This window comes from Neopelma chrysocephalum, unplaced genomic scaffold, assembly GCF_003984885.1.
Source record: "Neopelma chrysocephalum unplaced genomic scaffold, ASM398488v2 Primary Assembly neopelma1_65, whole genome shotgun sequence".
Lineage (NCBI taxonomy): Eukaryota > Metazoa > Chordata > Aves > Passeriformes > Pipridae > Neopelma > Neopelma chrysocephalum.
The window spans coordinates 7,574,908-7,591,956 of record NW_020897722.1 but is presented as its reverse complement, the minus strand read 5'-3'; the positions used below and the strand labels follow the sequence as shown (position 1 = coordinate 7,591,956).

The window sequence follows — 17,049 nt, the reverse complement described above, 5'->3', positions numbered from 1 at the left end:
AAAGCCTGTGAAGGTGACAAGTTACCCTTGTGCCAAAAGATTGCACGTAGTTAATCCTTTGCCAGACATGAGCATATGGTGACTCGTCTGTTCCTAAATCTGACAGTGGTGGCACTGTGTTTTTTCTGTCCAAATGGACAAAGTTTATTATCATCTAAAAGGTATTTTAATTAGCAACCACACTAATCTATTAAAATCTCTGGTGACAAATGGATCATTTTGTTTGGATAAGGTACATGATCTGGCTATATTCCTTTATTACAATAAATGTATTCTTTCTCTTACCTGAAATACTTGGGAGCTAATACTGATAACAGTAGCAATTACCAGTGACAGAGTTCTTACATCCATGTCTACATCAGGATAAAAACAAAGGTGGTGCTTGAGGCAAGATGGAACATACAAGGCAAAACTTGGGAATTGTGTGTCCAGCGTGCTACCAGAGAGCAGTGCTGGAGAAAGAATTCAAATTTCTCACCACAAGCACTGAGATGTTATATTATATAGATGTTTTTCATCAAACTAAATTTATATCAAAAGGAAGACTGAAGTAGCATCAGATCCAGGAAGCAAAGTCGGAAGTCCAATTAGTGTTTCCCTCTGTGGTCACACCAATGTATCTGGTGTGTTACAAATAATAAAATCAACAGTTTTTCCAAGGACACGAAGTCTCAGGTTTTCATAACCTGGGGAAGGGAGCTGCACTGTGCCTGGATAGGCAGTATTTATGTGAGAAAAGCTGACCTTTTGCAGCAGGGGAAAGGGAAACAGGGCAGCTGCACAAGAGGGAGGTGTAAAGGGAGAGCAGAACATCAGCTGGTACAGTGGGAGCTGAACTGCATTTTCGTTTGCTCAACAGATTCAGTCTTTTCAGTGTTCTATCCACTGCTGCAGCTTCCTTTGATGCAAATAAATCCCTCCTCTGCCTCCTTTCAAAGTACAAATCTACTTTGTACATCCTCGCTTTAATTTATTTGTCTGGGGGAGCTTAGCTCAGGCACAGCATCTGTGAAATTCATGCTTTTTACTGGTAATGGCTGTATCTGAAGACATGTAGGGATTATTTGGTTTAGATAATTATTTAATAAGGTTTTCCTAAATGAGTGACAGGAGAGAGAGCAGTAAACAACCACATTAGGATTTTAATTTCTGCTTTCCATCAACATTAGAGGTAGATTATGCCAACAAAGACCAGGATTTGTTAAAATACACAATGGAAACTGTCTGGTTTGATCATGCATGGGGCCAGAACCTGCCTGTAAATAAGATTTCTAAAGGCAGTTTGTCTGTCCAAACAGTTCTGTGGTGAGTGAACAGCCCTCTCCAGATCCTGACATTTTAACAACAGGCTTTGACATAAAGAACAAGCAACTGTGCTTCTCTGACACATCCAGCTCCTGTCTGCACCTTGTTTAAATGTCAGGCAAGTCTTACAAGACATACATCTTTGTCAGGGCGTTTCAGAGTAAAAGCACCTCTCCTGTCTGTTACATTGCTGGTGGATTCACTGTTGGGACCTGGAGTTCATTCAGCTGCAGCAGTTTTTGGGGAATTTTTGGAGGCTTCAACGAGGGTCATCCCAAGGATTTGCATTTCACTCTTACTGAAGCAAGGCCCCAGCAAATGGTGGTTTTACCTCAGAATAAGCCTGGGTTTTGATGCCTTTAAGGAATTAGACTTGAAAGAAACTTGCAATATACTGGTTATTCTCATTGCAAATGTCCAGAATTTAGTTTTATTCTGGCATCCTGCATTGTAACTGTTCTGAAATATGTGTCTGCTGTTATTTTCTTGTCCAGCCTTTGGACTATAAAGAATATAATCAATGTCTTGCAAGTTAGACAAATTCTAGTTTTATATCCAGGACATTAACAATGTAAATATTTTAAAAAATATTTAATTACAAAACAATTAATTTATCAATATCACATCATAGTCTGTCACTCTTTTATATATCTATATTGGTTCAATTTATTTTTTCAGTCTCCTTGAAGAAAACTCTTGCTATTTGACTTTTTTTGCCAGATTGCCTGGGAACCAGAGTTCCTTCTTCAGACGAAATAATTAAATTAGCAGAAGCAAATATCTTTTGGTCAGATCAGGAACTGAAATGCATGGACCCAGGGACTTTTGACAAAAATGTGGAACTTCTTGGGACTGTCTCAGGTTTTAACAACTCCCAGCTTACTGCCTTGAAGGAAAAAGCCAAGCAGGTAACTATCCTGTCTGTGATGGGAAATTAAATCTGTAATTTGATTTGCTGTTATTGAACTATGCAGTTCTAAAATAACTGTGCTATGTCAATGTCACTGCTGCTGCAAGAATATCTATGGTTTATTGGAAAAATAATATGAGATGGTGATAGAAGACTATTGCCCTTGCTTCAGAGTCAACAGGCAAGTAGTTCTGAGCTATTGGCAGCTGGAAAAGTTAAATGTTTTTACTTTTGAATTTGTTTTCTGTTTGTTCCTCACTTTTGTTTCATAAATGAAAAATCAGCAAGCAGCACTAGGGGCTGTTGATTGCCCTGCTGGGAGTTCAGCTTGGCATGTTAAACTGTCTACGTTGGTGTTAAATATAGTTTACAGTGGTGTAAAACCAAACTGACTGAAAGAGACTGCTATTAGCTGAATAAAGCTCGTTCTCCCACCTTCTTGTCACAGGCAGGGACAGACAGACCCATCAGTTCGAAATTTTAGGGAGAAAAAAGACCCCAACTGCATTTAGTCTGTCTTTCCTGGGAGCGCACTCGGGACGGGGCTGTGCTGGGGGCAGGTCAGCAGTGTCTGTGTCTGGGGCACAGCACCAGCACAGTGTCTGGGCTCTGAGCAGCCCTGCCTTGGCCTGCTGTGGGCAGGAGGAGAAGTCAGAGCTCGCTCCATGCCTGTTGTTGATGTTGCACTTCTCCCGGGGGGTGACCAGGAAAAGCCTCAGGGTGTGGTAAGATGAGTTGTTTTGGTCGCAGGAGACCCAGAGGTGAAGAGGTTACCATCCCTAGCCTGTCTTCAGCTTCCTGTCACCAGCATCTGCTGGAGGTTATCTGCTCTCTGCTTCCATCTCTGCATGGCCACTCTGTAATCCCCTTCTGTCAAAATGATCCAACATTTTAAAAGTCCTTTTTAGGTTCCATCAGATCATTCTGACAGAATGAGGTTGGGGAGCATCTACAAGTGCAGTTGGCTGCAAGTAGTACAAGTGCAGAGGCTTGGAGATCTTGAGGGATGTGACCTCTGGAGGAAAGCAGGAGCAGGGGACAACGTGGGCCTGAGCAGCATCTCCTTAAACCAGCAGCTGCAGCCACAGTAGTGGAGCTGAAAATGGACTTTGGGTAGGTAAAGCCAACAATGCAATTTTTAGCAGTGAAGCTCAGCTTTTAAAGCACCAGAACTGTAGGTGCTTGAAGAGAAGTGGCACTGACCAGATTCCCAAAACAGGTGGTGGATCTGCAGTCGTGTCTCTGCTGCCTTGCTGCAGTAGGACAACAGGCATCAAATGCATCCTTCTCAGAAAGCTTCCCTCTGTCAGCACAGAGACGTGTGTGTAGAAAAAGGGGAAAAATGTAATCCCAGAAGGAAATAAGAACAGTGTTCCACTGAGATAGTGGGAACTAAAATATTTTACAGCACTGCAACATACTGGTCTAGTTACAGAGTGGTATCTGTTGTAGGGAAATTGCCAGCAAGGTTAATGCCCTCACATTCTGGCTCTATTCAGTTCAAAGGTACACAGATCTGTAGGGCACTGAATGGAATTATATTGTGTGTGAGTGTTTGTAAAACAGATTGCTGCTAGGCTAAGGCAGACTTCCTATATATTAATTTGCAAAATGCAACATGGTGTTACACTGAACGTGAAGCATCAGAAATCAGACAGTACAGGCAAAGCTCTTTGAAATTATGTGCTGTTATGTTATTAACTAAAGGGCATCTTTGATTAAAGGTTTCATTAAGCCTGCTTTAATTTCTTCTAAATTGATTGATTTCCCCTAAAAGAAAATGCATACTCTACTCATTGTTCCAAACTAATACAAGAAGTCTAGGTATCAGATTGTGTCTTAATGAAAGTAAGAAGCTTAGCTCACTTGTAAGTGGAAGGTCTCCCAGCTCTGCAATAGTGACAGATGTATGGATCTGTGGTCCCCAGGTGAATGAGGACAAAGGAGTGTTTCAGTTTCATGTGTTGTGTTATTTATATTGATATGCCTGAGATTTTACCCAGCACTGTCAGATAATACTATTTATGAAGTGCTTCAAACTCTGCATTTGATGACCTAGATCAGGACAGAGATGCAGGACATTTTTTCCTGCTTATGTTTCCTGTATCTCTTCAGCTAGAGAATTAGGAGCCTTAAAATTGGGCTAAAGCTTTTTACTGTCTATTTTCTTTGGAAGAGATTGACATTTCCCAGGCTTAGATCCTTTGTGTGTTTCTTTATGACATCGTAAAACCAACATAAAAGATCTGTGGAAACTCAGTCGGGAGGTGCAGGTCCAGCAATGTGTCTCTTAAACAAATCCTTAACCTGAGGGTCACAGTTGGGAAAAGCACCTCGGCAGCCCTGATATGCACCTTGGTATGAACAGCAGAGAGTCTGCACCTCTGTGTAAGGAGTATTTAATTCCAGAGATACAGATTCCAGAGCCCTGCTTTTGTATTTTATGGAGGTTGTACAGCTGCATAAGTATCTGGAGGTGCAAACACTCTTTAGTAGGCAACTGCATATAGTCTTCAGTGAGTCCTTACTAGCTTTGTCCTTTCTAATTTTTTGGACAAAACTTAAATTGTAGGTATCCTGAAAATGGAGTCAATATTTCCATGAATCAGACAGCATGAACCACCAGCTTAGCCCAGCATTGGGCTTCTAGTTTTTATTTTCTAAGTGAAGTTATAAGCACAATCTTGTACTAGAAAACTGTCATGTATTGACTGACATAAAGGAGAGTTGCTGAAGTACATGAGACCTTTAAAGTGAGATTTCTTTTCTTTTTTAAATTATGCCTGTCTTGTTCAAGTCACTTCCTCCAGCCAAAACCCAGGGTCTTTTTCTGTAAAGGCAATTGGCCACATCCGGAGAGACACTGACCACCGACTACCCTCTTCTGTCTTTGCCAACTAAATGTAACTGACAGTCCTGGCCTCTGAAAGTTCAGTTCTTGATGGACTCTTTGTATTCTTTATTCAGGCAGACCTTTTATGAAATCAAAATTTCCTTAGGGTTGATCTGTGACAGCTTTTCAATCACTGCAACTTTACCACAGACAAAGTTAAAAGGAGGGGAACTTTTCCGTTTAAATACATTGGTACTGATTTGGAAGAGGCCCTGCTTATTTCTTTCATTTTTCACAAAGCTTTTTAAGTTTAACTGTATCTGTACAATCACATTTAAGTTATTTTTTATTTTAATGTTGTATGAACACAAGTGAGAAATCAGAACTTTAGGAACTGGCTATTTATCTATATTACCCAATTCTCTGCTTTGATTTCTGCTTTCTTTCTCAGTGACTGAGCCATGGTGACTGGTCACAAAAGCAATTTAAAGTCAGTTCCCTGGAGCGATTGCAGCTGGGTAGAAGCCTGGGTAGTCCAGATACTGCTTTTGTGGTAGCAGTGTAACAGTGTGGATCTAGGCACAGATTCCCATTTTTATTGGTTTTAGTAGTTTTGCTCCTACAGCCACACTTCCAGCAGTCCCTGTTCTGACTTATCAACAAGGCCAAGCTGTAAAAATTGCAGCATTTTTAGATAAACTAAGCATAATTGGTGTAGAACCTCAAAAACCTTCACAATACCTAAACTCTGCCTCTGGTGCACAAAGAGGAATACTGCAGGTTTTGGGACTTTTAAAACAAGGGGGGTTTGAGAATGGTGTATGTAGAGGAAGACTCCTAATGACCTAACAGACGTTAATGAATCTCTTCTAAAGGTCTGGGGGTTGCTGCCTGACTGGAAGAGTTACCACATTGTTTCCCTGGGTCGCATTGCTCTGGCCCTCACTGAGCACGAAATCCAAGAGCTGGATTTGCATTCCATCGACACTGTTTCTGTGCTTAGTCAGCAAACAGAGTGGACTCTTACCCAGGTAAGTATCTTATTGAATGTACTCCTGGCGAAGGGCTCTGGCTTCACACCCTTTGGGACTGAAGTCCTGGAATGGCCTAGGAAACAGATCCAGGGACCCACGCTGCTCCCTGCTGCTCTCCTGCAGCTGTGACCCCGGTGAAAGTGGGCAGGTAGGTCAGCACTGGTGTCTGCCTGGTGCTGGCTGCCCTGGTGAGGTGGCCCAGAGGACATCAATCACTGTTAACTGGGGTGCTGACGAGTGTGTTCTTTAGCACTTGCCCACTAAGTAGTAGAAAGAGGTCAGCAGCTCCTCTCACATTGGCCCTGGAATAGACAGTACAGCTGGGAGACACCAGTCCTTCCTAACTAAAGTAACCACTGCAGAGGTAATGTGCTCCCAACCCCAGCAACCATTGCTCTAGAAGCCTGTTATTAGCAAATGTGCTCCTCTCATCTTTCTTTCCTCAAATTCTAGTTATGTCAATGGGACTTTCACAGTAAGAGTTAAAAGCTTTTATTTGTATATGCAATTAGCAGCAGCAGATTTTTGACTTTGTGGCCCTTACCGTCAGGGCTCTGTGGTTGCACGGTGGCAGTTTTGGCAGAACATCACAAATCTGTTTAATGGATTCTTGTTCTGTAGAGCATCATCCGAAGGAAGCACTTGGGAGGATTTTATACAATATTAGTTTGCTTTTGAAGTTTCCTGCTGTCAGTAAGAATAGCCTGTTAAGAGATCCTGCCTAACTTCAGTTGTCTAAAAGTCAGGCAGCTACTTTAAGCTAAGTCATTTGAAGCTCAGCATTGTGGATAGATAAGGAAATCTTGGAAGATGCTTGCTTCTTCCACTGACTTTGGAGGATGCCTTTGGCTTGAGCTAGACTCACAGTTTTTAAATGGTTAGTTTAGGACGAGCACAGTTCTAAATTACTTTGGCTTGCAAAGGCACTTTGATACCAACATCCCATTCATATCTGAAAATTAATCTTAAAGAGAGATCACCACCTATATATGACACTTAAATAAGACAAGGCAACCTGAATATTAAAACAAATAAAAACTACATATTGATCCCATTAGTATTGTATGTTTTCTTCTAGCAATTTAACTGATTTGGGCATTTGCCCGTTTCTTCTGGTGTAGGGTTTCCTTGTGACCTGGCAGAGGAGGTACAGAGTGTTTTCACACCATTTGTAGTTGGGAAGTGGTTGTGTAACAGTGCCCTGCTTAAGTGTCACATATAGGTGGTGACAGTGCTCCTCCTGAAGGCCGTGGCCATGCATTGGGGAGGCTCAGGATATATATTTATGCTCCAGAGCTTCTGCGAAGATCTTAAGCTTCTAGTAACAAAACCTCCCATTCTATTTACTCTGTTCATGGTTACTGTCTTACTGCTTTTGTAGGCAAGATCTATTTTGGAAGGGTTTCTAGAAGACTCTGGCCAGACCATCAGCACACTAAAAAGCTTTGATTTAGTTGGATTAGGAGCTATTCTCTGTGCTTTGAACTCCACAGAAATCATGTCCATAAGGACTGCTGAATTCAGGTACTGCACTTTATACTTAATGAAATATTTATTCGTGTCTCTATTGATAAAATTTATTGTCCCATTTTTGTTCTGTCAAGATTTTCAGAGTCCAAAGGACACCATTTTACATTTTAAATGTTTTTAGAAAGGCAATAACTGTTATGGAAGGCATACAGCAGTTGTTTAAAACATGTTCTATTTTAGGTTTCCTCTGCCATTTATATCCCACTATTTAAATATTGCATTGAGAAATCCAGGATTTTGCTTAAAGCCTTAAACTTTTGTATGCAATTTGTGTACCTATATTTTAAATTGACAATTGGGTTCAGCAGTCATCTTACAGCAGACTATGCATATTCCAGGCATATTTAGTACTGCATGTTGACTGTAGCATGTAATGTTGCCCTTGTTGCCTTTTGCAGTGCTGCAGTTGCAAGAATTGGCCTGTTGGTTTGTAGCACCCCTGTTCTGAGGCAGTTTAAGAAGATGACAGAATCTGTGTTTGGTGCTGCTACCAGCTGGAATGGCTCTGTCTTACAGGAAATTGGTACTATAGCAGGTAACAAAATTCAGGCTCCAGATGGTGTTGGCTGTGAAGTCTTGTTATTCAGCATTAAGAGACAGGTTCACGTAGCAGTGAATTTTTCTAGACTGGCAGAAGACATTTCTTCCAGAGAGGAGTCACCTGCAGGGATTGGACATCCAGCAATTCCATTGGCAATAAGGAAAAGTCGTGGTATTCCCCATAGGGTTCTCTCTCATCCAGTCAAACTGACCTTGGGAAGCACAGCCTGAAGTCACTTGGGTCCTGTAAGTTGGAAAGGGTAAACTAAAGAAGGCAAAACCAACCAGGATTCCAGAGACACTCTTTGTGCACCAGGCTGCTGCAGGAGTGGCTGCACTGCGTTGGAGCAGTGCTGACACAGCATCCTGCCTCCAACAGGGGAAAGAATGGGCTGCCTAGGGAACAGCAACAGGGCAGGACTGGCCTGCAATGACACTTCTCCAGAGTGTTCTCACAGCCTCGGAGGCTCCCTGAGCCAGGGGTCACACACCATTTTGTTCATGGATTTGTTTCCCTGTGATCGTTTAACTGCACATTGAACTCCCATAAATTTTAGCATCCCTGATGCCTGTGGCAATGATTCCACACTGGAACTACTTAATGGGTGAAGAAGTAGCTCCCAGTGCATGATTATGCTCCCTAATCTTGCATCAGAAGGGGCTGTAACAAGCATTCACTAATAACACTGTTTATTATTTTATTGACTTTAATCATTCTCTTTTCCAAGATAAAATAACTTGGGTAGAGCACATTCCATACAATGGTTAAGGTCAGATGTTCTGTAATATTGGAAGATAATGAAAAAAAACCCAAAACAAAAAGAGAACCAGTATCTCTCTCTATAACGCCCTGTAATAAACTATTTATTAGATATTTTGTATAAATGCTTAAAATTTGTATTAGCTTAAAAAATAAATCTAATAAAAAGAACATTAACTGAGTTTTGTTCCTATGGTTTGGGTTTTTTAGGTGGTTTGAATGAGGATGAATTAAAAGCTGTTGATAAAAGCTTGATGCCATATTTCCAGCCAGCAGCAGTAAGACATATACCTCCTGAAATATTCCAAGTAAGAGCTCTGTTATGAAGAAGTGGCTAAATTTCTATCATTTTTACTCTACTATAAATAAACTGCAGCACTGATTTATAGGTTTTGGATTTCAGCAAAAATTTCTCTATGGTCTGTTAAGTGAGAGACCATCAAGGATCTGAAACATTAACTTTGAGCTGTATCACCTGTACTTGTGATGAAATATGCTGGACAAGCTTTATTTATTCTTCAGAATGCATCCCAAAGAAAAAGCAGGGAACAGACTCTCTTTTTAGCAGTATTGCATTCAAATCTGGGGTTTCTTCTCTGTTTATTAACATTTGCAAGGGTGCTATAACAGCTACAAATTTCTCTGCTGAGTGTGTAAGAGCTGTTTTATTAACCTAAAATCTGGCAGCATTCCACTGAGTTAGCTCTGACAAAACAGATTGTACAGACAGATACAGATCGGAAAGGAATTACATCTAATTACAGCAGTTCTGAATGTGGACCAGAAATTAGAACAGGGATCTTGAGATCATTGCCCCGGACTTTATTTGACTTAGTGACAAGATTAATATTCTGCCTAGGCTGGTCTCTCTCAGATGCTCAGGCAAGCAATGTACTTATGGGCAGATGAGCTAAACAGATAGTTAACTGTGTCAGCTCCCATAAAAGAGAAAAACTCCTTGAACACTGACTGTTCTGCACAGCACCACTGACAGTTTAGATAAGCCTGAAATGCCCTTAGTGAAACTATTTCTTTGAAAAACAGATCTATAGCATCTCATAGAGTTTCTATCAAATAGCAGAGATTTCTGTTTGTAAGAGTGGTAATGATACTACAAAAAGTACTTAACAAATAACAGGGCACCTTTTTGGAAGAGTTTTCTGTGTTTGAAAGATTCAAAGCAGATTTTGGTTTTACACAGGTTTTGTATGGCTTCCTTTTGCAGCTGTATACGTTATTCAGATTTTTATTCATGAAAAATTGCATTGTATTAAGGACTTTAACTGAGTTAAGAGGAAGCTCAATTCAAAATTGGACCTGTAGGTATTGACATGAATTTGCTCAGTTTAAACGAGCTCACCTTTGGCAGACAATGAAAAATGGGCAAGGATTTGCTCCATCATCTGACCTACTTGGAAGGGGAATTTTGTCTTTCCAAAGTAGAACCTGGATGCAGAATTGTTGCAGGAAAGAAGGCTTGTTGTGTAGGAGGGTTAAAATGCTTATGACTGCAGAATGTTAACTAGAAGCAAAGCAATCCAGCATGCCCAATAATGCAAACTGGGTAATTGCTATGTGATATAATTACTGTAAGATTATGATTGCCATGTTTAATTTTTAAATTTATTATAACCAAACTGGGAAGATTTTCAATCTAAAAGAGAAAATTGGATAATCAGATTAAAGCATGGGGTTTTTTCATCTCATTGCTCTACTGCTAACTATAATCAAAGGTCAAATGTCGGTTCAAGTGAGGTTGCTCAGGAGCAGATGTAAGAGGAAGGAAATGAAAACACAAGAGGATGCACAATGGCATCAGTCTTTGAGCAAAATCAGAAAAGAAATGGCTGGAAAATTAAACTTCAACAAAATATTGAAGAAATGTCCAATACAGTGCTGGCATAGAAAGCTTCTCAGGCTGTCAGCTCCCAGCATCAAAGAGAAAGGTGAAAGACAGATGAGTGGTCAGGGAAGTAAATGAATACAGAGGATTTTTTTAAGCTCTATTGAGCTCTTTTATAGCAACACAATGTTGAAGGCTACTGTCCCTCATTCCAAATGCAAGACAGTGCTGACTTCTGATTCCTTACCTGCCTTCTATAATTGACAGCCTAAACCAATTTTTCTGTCTTTTATTCCTCCCAGGCATTGTCCCCAGAACAAATAGCAAACCTGGGCCCTGAAAATGCCGCCATGGTTACGGGATCACAGCAGGAGCATCTGGATGCAGCACAGCTCCAGAGCCTGAGGCTGGCGCTGGATGGAGCCAGGACCAGCCCCCTCGAGGCACAGAGCAGTGCAGGATCCACCCAGGAGGTGCAAACCCCGGCTCCAAGTGGTGAGTGGAGTCTCTTCCTCCCCCTGCTCGGGGAAGGGCACACACCAGTGGGGTGTCGCAGCATCCAGCAGGGCCAGACCTCTATTGTGAAGGTGGGTTACAGTGAGTTTACTAATCAGCTTTTTCAGTCGTGCCTCAAACCACAGGCCTGACCAAGACAAACAGCCAGGACGTTGTTGGACTTACCCACAGCACGAGGTAATGGAGGAAGGCTGTCAGATGGCATTAACAGCTCTCTGCTGCTGGTAGCATTACACTGTGCAAAGCACTAACTTGTGTAAAATGGAGTCTGAAACAGTCAGCTTTTCCCTCTCCTTCTTTCCCATATTCTTTGCCTCAATTTAAGGCAGGACTCTCTGTCTCTGGGTGTTCAGGGCACAACCTTTACCTGCAGCACAACATGGTTTGCAGAGCTGCAAGTGGGAAAGGAGGTAGCACTGGGGTGGATTAGCATCTTTATTCAGACTCTAGGACCCACTGAACATTTTTTCCTGCTATCCCCATCCTATTTGGAATTAAAGCCTATTAGCACCTGTGCTTCAGAGGTTTAACCTCTTACTTCTCCATATTGCAGTTTATACAGGACAAGTTACACTGGCAGTGTTAATGGGTGTGTTACAGTGAGGGAGAGTGTGCACATAGTCAAGCCAAGGCTGAGAAATTATCCCTGTCAGACAGCAAATGTTGTTGCTTCCTGTGACACCAGTGAGACATAAGCTGTTGAAGAAGAGAGAGGGAAACTGAAGTGCTAAAACAGAAGTGAGGGGAAATAAATTTCTATGATGCCCTTTCTGGAATTAGAGCAGAGCTTCCCGGAAGCACCTGGAAGGTGCTCTCAGCCCAGCTCCCTCCCACAAGTGACCTGTTCCTCCTGGAGACATGCCAAAGGGAGGAGTTTTCTGGGTAAAGATAACCTGAGTTCTTGAGCTTCTTGTTCATTGTTGCTGTCTCTAGGGAGTACCACCCTATGAAATGCTTCTTTTTGGAGCTGTGGATGTTAAACTGGAAGTAGCAGTTCTGGCCAGTGATGTCTTTTGAGCAGCTGAATGCAATGAGGATTCAGCTGGTGGGATTTGCTGCACCTCTTTGGGGCAGTGTAGATAAGACTGTACTAGACCTGAACTTTAGCGTGACACTGAGACATAATGGTTTCTGCCTTCCAGGTGCTCCTTGTTTGAGCAGCTTTGGCATCTGGTTGTGTGCTGTGTTTACACTGCACCTGCCTTTCTGAACCTATGATCGTGAATCTTGAGGTAAGTTATATTTTCAATAAGAGGTAACTTTAGAACAGAAGTATCATTCACCTGTAACAGTGAAGGAGGACTGTGGGACCCTCTTCCTGCTTTGAATACAGAGATAACAATGTCTTGTTACAAAGGTGTCTTGTACCTCTGTTAGACTATCTCTGAATCTAATCAAGGGGAAAGCACTTTATCTTATCTTTATTGTAAAGCCAAACATAACAAAAGTATATTTAAAATTCCATGTAACACCAATCCATTACTGCCTTGTTATTTGGCACATGTTCTAGGTATTATCCTGGTTTGCCTGCTCCAGTCAATTTATAAGACTTTATTCCACAACCACTTTGATAATCTCCATTTAAAAGAATGTTGCCATTAACTTTCATTGGATTTTAACATTTTGACATGCTAAATTCTAATGAAAGCACTGGTGGGCTTAAGGTAGAGATTCCAACTAAACAAACTAAATGCTTAAGTATTCTAACTTAATCTTTAAGACTGCAAAGCAAGGTATGTCAAAAGACTTAATATTTTTCTTTGTTTTTTTATTTCCAGAGTCCTGGAGCTTACAACAGATATGCTAGAGAAAAAGAGTTTCAGCTCAGCATGAACAGTAGAGTCAAGAGGCTCTGAGACTTCTGAGTGCAAAGTGATTAATTTTTTAAAAGCAACACACTCATCTGCCATCATGCTGAGAATTATTTCCTTTCCACACCTTTACCATTAGCAAGTAGCTCAGTATCCCTCCAAATACTTCAAATTTCAAAACTAAAAATGGTCAATCTGTCTCATGAGAAAATCAGTGACAGATAAGATTATGTGTTGGGAAGGAACCTGAATGACCTGGGGGCAGGTAACAGGGGACTGCTATTTGGAGGCTTATGTCTGGTACCCAGTGCTTTTTACATGGGCTAATTTGGCCACACTATTGTACCAATCTGTTGGGTTTTCTTCTACTTCAAGTGTACATTCCCTGGACTGGGGCGATCCTTCTGTGTGATGTAGTAGAAACTGCACTAAAAGTTATTACTGTTGCAATAAAATAACTTCTGGGCTGCTGGTTTAAATCCTGCTCAGATAAGAAGTGATAACACGTTTTTAGAATTTAAGCACCTGCACCTGTTTGTATTCGACACAGAACTGGTGACACTGGCATTGGCAATATATTAGTATTTAATGTGAAAAAATGCACCATGGAAACCTGCTTGTGTTCATCAAGAGACAGTCCCTTCACTTCAGGCAGGGTTGAAGTGTACATCTGGGAATGCTAAGGGAAAACTGTGCACTGGGTCTAGTCTATATACTACTAAGACTCTACATACTACTACAAGCCTCTGCATGTAAACATACATTTTGATGCTGCTCATCATGATTTTATGCCAAGAATTCATGGTACAGTTTTCCATTTTGCCATTTTAAAAGTCTTTATCTTTTCTAGATTAAAGGTGGCAATACATAGACTGAAAAGTTTAGCTTTGTTATTCAGGGCTGTACTGTAGTAAATGCCTTTCCAACTGTTATTTGTATTTCTTTGTGGCAAAAATTACATCTGGATTCTCACCCCTGAAAACATAACTGAAATTTTGCTGAGATGGGGAAGCAATAGGAGTGGGCTGAGAGGGAGAGCTTCAGGGAAGAGTCTTGCTGCTTTGCTGCTGCTGGGGAAGGTGAATGTGAGCTGTTGCTGCTGTTGGGAATAACAGTTCCCACCACAGTCCCAGAGATTCTGTAATTCCTGCAGCAGCAGGAGCCAACCTGATTTTCGGGGCTTTGTTATTGGCAAAGTAGGAGTGAGAGCATGGCCATTTTCACCCCCCTCTCCCTTTCCTCCTTCAGCAATCTGCTGCCTTTGCCTGTAACCAGCCCTGTCAGATGTGACATGATGTTACACATAATACTACATGCTTTAGTTCTGCATTTTATAAGCAAAGAACTCTTGATTGCTGCAAACTGCCTGGCACCTTTTTCTTGAATTCTAATGGTGAGATTCCAGCTTTTCCCATCGTGTTTCCTTTTCTGCATTTGAACAGTAGATTGGAAAATTTATTTAAATAGCAAGAAATTTGTTTTATCAATCCCAGCAAATACTCGTGAATGCCCACTAAAACCGAAAAATACTCCAGTGGGTCAAAGACCTTATAAAGATTTATCTGTGTTTTCACATTAAAAAGTTCCACCTCACTTAGATGTGAAAGTACCAAAAGGTTGTTTGATTTCTAGAAATTGCCTGACTTGAATTCTGTGTGCACTTCAGTGAAGATGCAGGAGAGTGTTTTCATGTCAAGACGACAGTCAGCATTTCCAGTTCAGCTGCCTAAGTCAGATACGTGCCTTAGCTATAGCAAGCACTTCAAAAATCTATATGAGCTGCAAGTGATCTTCTTCTGTCAATAAAAGGTACCTGGGAGTGATTCCATCTGCAATCATGGGAGTCAGAGTTTAGCTTTTAATTGGAGCAGGAGTGAGCTCTTTGTTTTGTGCCATCTGTGCTGTAATTTCTTTCAAGCACAAGTGCTTTTTAATAGCTGAACTCCTTGATTACTTATATATTTTATTAAATTAATAATTCTGTTAAGAACTTTGGCATTGCATTTGGTTGAAGATGCATCTATTTTTTTACAAGAGTAGTGTAGGAGGGGTAAATGTGGAGCACCCACTTAATGTCCTTATTTCATGGTGAGATTACAAGTCCTATTTGGTTCATGAGATGGCGTGAGCATCTTGGATGGCAAGTATTCTAGAAAAGGAATTTTACTCTTGCCAATGAGTAAAGGTCACTGATGGAAAAGCCCATTCTACAAAATCTGTGTTTCATGAGACGCCTCCCTCAAAACTGTTGAAACTGAATTTCTGTGGGAAGAATAGATGGAAAGGAGAGAGAGGCATGGAGAGCACTAGTATGCATGGTATGTAATCCATGTATGTAATCTGCTATCCATTCACAATCCAGCACACTCCCATGGCTAAGAGGAAAATCAAACATGTACACTTTCCTTTTTACTCCTGTGAAACAAACCACAGAACCCCTTCATGCAGATATCCATTATCCACAGGATCCAGTCATATGGATCTGTCCCCTGTGCAGATGTCTATCACATACAACATGCATGTGATCACTTTTACTGGAATGCATTCATGGGAAAAATGTCTCACAGTCCCTCTCTTTTCCCATGATCAGGATTTGGGAGAATCCCAAAAAGAGAAATGTTGTATAAAGATTTGACTCTTAAAGAAATGTTGCTGTTTGTTGTAGATGTGGATAACATTAGTTTAAACCAAGCTTAATTTTTCCTATATTCTTTCTAGTTCTTTTGGTTCTTTGAGAATGAAAAAAAGTAATCAGATTTGGGCATCAATCTGCTGTTGAATATATATCATGACAATAATGCTACTTACTCCAGTCCACTTGTGACTCCTCTGATGGTTGCTGGGCAGTGCCATGCATCCTGTGGAATGTCCATCCAACTCTTCACAGTCTGACCTAACTCTGGTGTAGGCCTGGCTCTTCTGGGTGTTGTGAGCCATGTGACAGGTGCCCCTGTCTGGCAGTATGTACAAGGAGGTATTTCATTTAATTCCTTTGATTGGAATTAAGAGGTTAACAGATGGGAAGAAATACTTTGTTGGCTGATTATTTCAGTGCCTGATACCTTTATATTCAGAATTGTGTTTAGAAAAAAGAGGGGGGCTACTGGTTCTGGATCATCAGTAGGGAAAATATCTCTATGACTTGGTACTGAGGCAAATGCCACATTTGTGGTATCTTTAAAATCCCCAAAGGTTAAAAAACAACTACCCATCCCCAATGTCTGAAAACTGTCCCTGTTAAAGCTGGCATTATGGCTGTTGTCAGGTTTTGTGCAGTACATGGAATGTTTCACTCCTGGTGATCCCAATCTGTCACATCAGAGCTAACCAACTCTTCAGGGTGAGGCTCTAAAGATTCTGCTTAAAAAAAAAAGGAAAGGTGCCCTTCCTTAATTTTAAGAAGCTCTTTTTTCCTCTGTATAATCTGCTCAGTTATGTACTGCATTATGGCAGATTTACCTTATCACTTGACTGCTGCCCCCAGGGACCATCCCCACCTCATTTATTTTCCAGTAACACAAATTGCAGCCCCATCATATTGGACTGGGACCTTTTCAGAGTCCCACTGACTGCCCACCTTGGAGCAGATGCGAGACATGCCCCAAGGTGTGCCAGACAAACCTGGGGCTATAGGAGAGGTCTGACTCCAAGGACACTCAGAAATAAGCAAGGAATCCAATAGTCGCCTGGAATGTGCCACTTGAGCAGGTAACTGGCTGGAGAGCACGTGCTGGTATTTTGGCTCGTGCTGTGTTGTGGTTATAGACACCACACGCTGCTTCCCAGTGGGGCAGTGCCAATTCCAGCACAGCAGTCGAGGAACGGAATCATCAAAGTGCAGCACCTTGTTTCCCTGTGGTAGCTCGGCTTCCTTTGAAGGAGAAATCAAATTTCAAATAGTCTCTTCCTCTTTTTCTTTTTCTCCCTCAAAAAGGGCTGATAATTTAAGGCTGATACACAACTTAAA

General features: G+C 41.3%; 1 protein-coding gene across 1 annotated transcript in view; it reads left to right on the top strand.

The window, feature by feature from the left end:
- Nucleotides 1-17,049, top strand: part of OTOA (otoancorin) — a 35,473-nt gene extending 18,424 nt beyond the window's left edge. The window contains exons 22-29 of the mRNA XM_027683840.1: nt 2,026-2,213; nt 5,924-6,079; nt 7,464-7,606; nt 8,011-8,147; nt 9,123-9,220; nt 11,058-11,250; nt 12,414-12,503; nt 13,050-17,049. Coding sequence (XP_027539641.1) covers nt 2,026-2,213; nt 5,924-6,079; nt 7,464-7,606; nt 8,011-8,147; nt 9,123-9,220; nt 11,058-11,250; nt 12,414-12,481 — 983 coding nt within the window. The 3' untranslated portion in view covers nt 12,482-12,503; nt 13,050-17,049. The remainder of the gene's footprint in view (nt 1-2,025; nt 2,214-5,923; nt 6,080-7,463; nt 7,607-8,010; nt 8,148-9,122; nt 9,221-11,057; nt 11,251-12,413; nt 12,504-13,049) is intronic.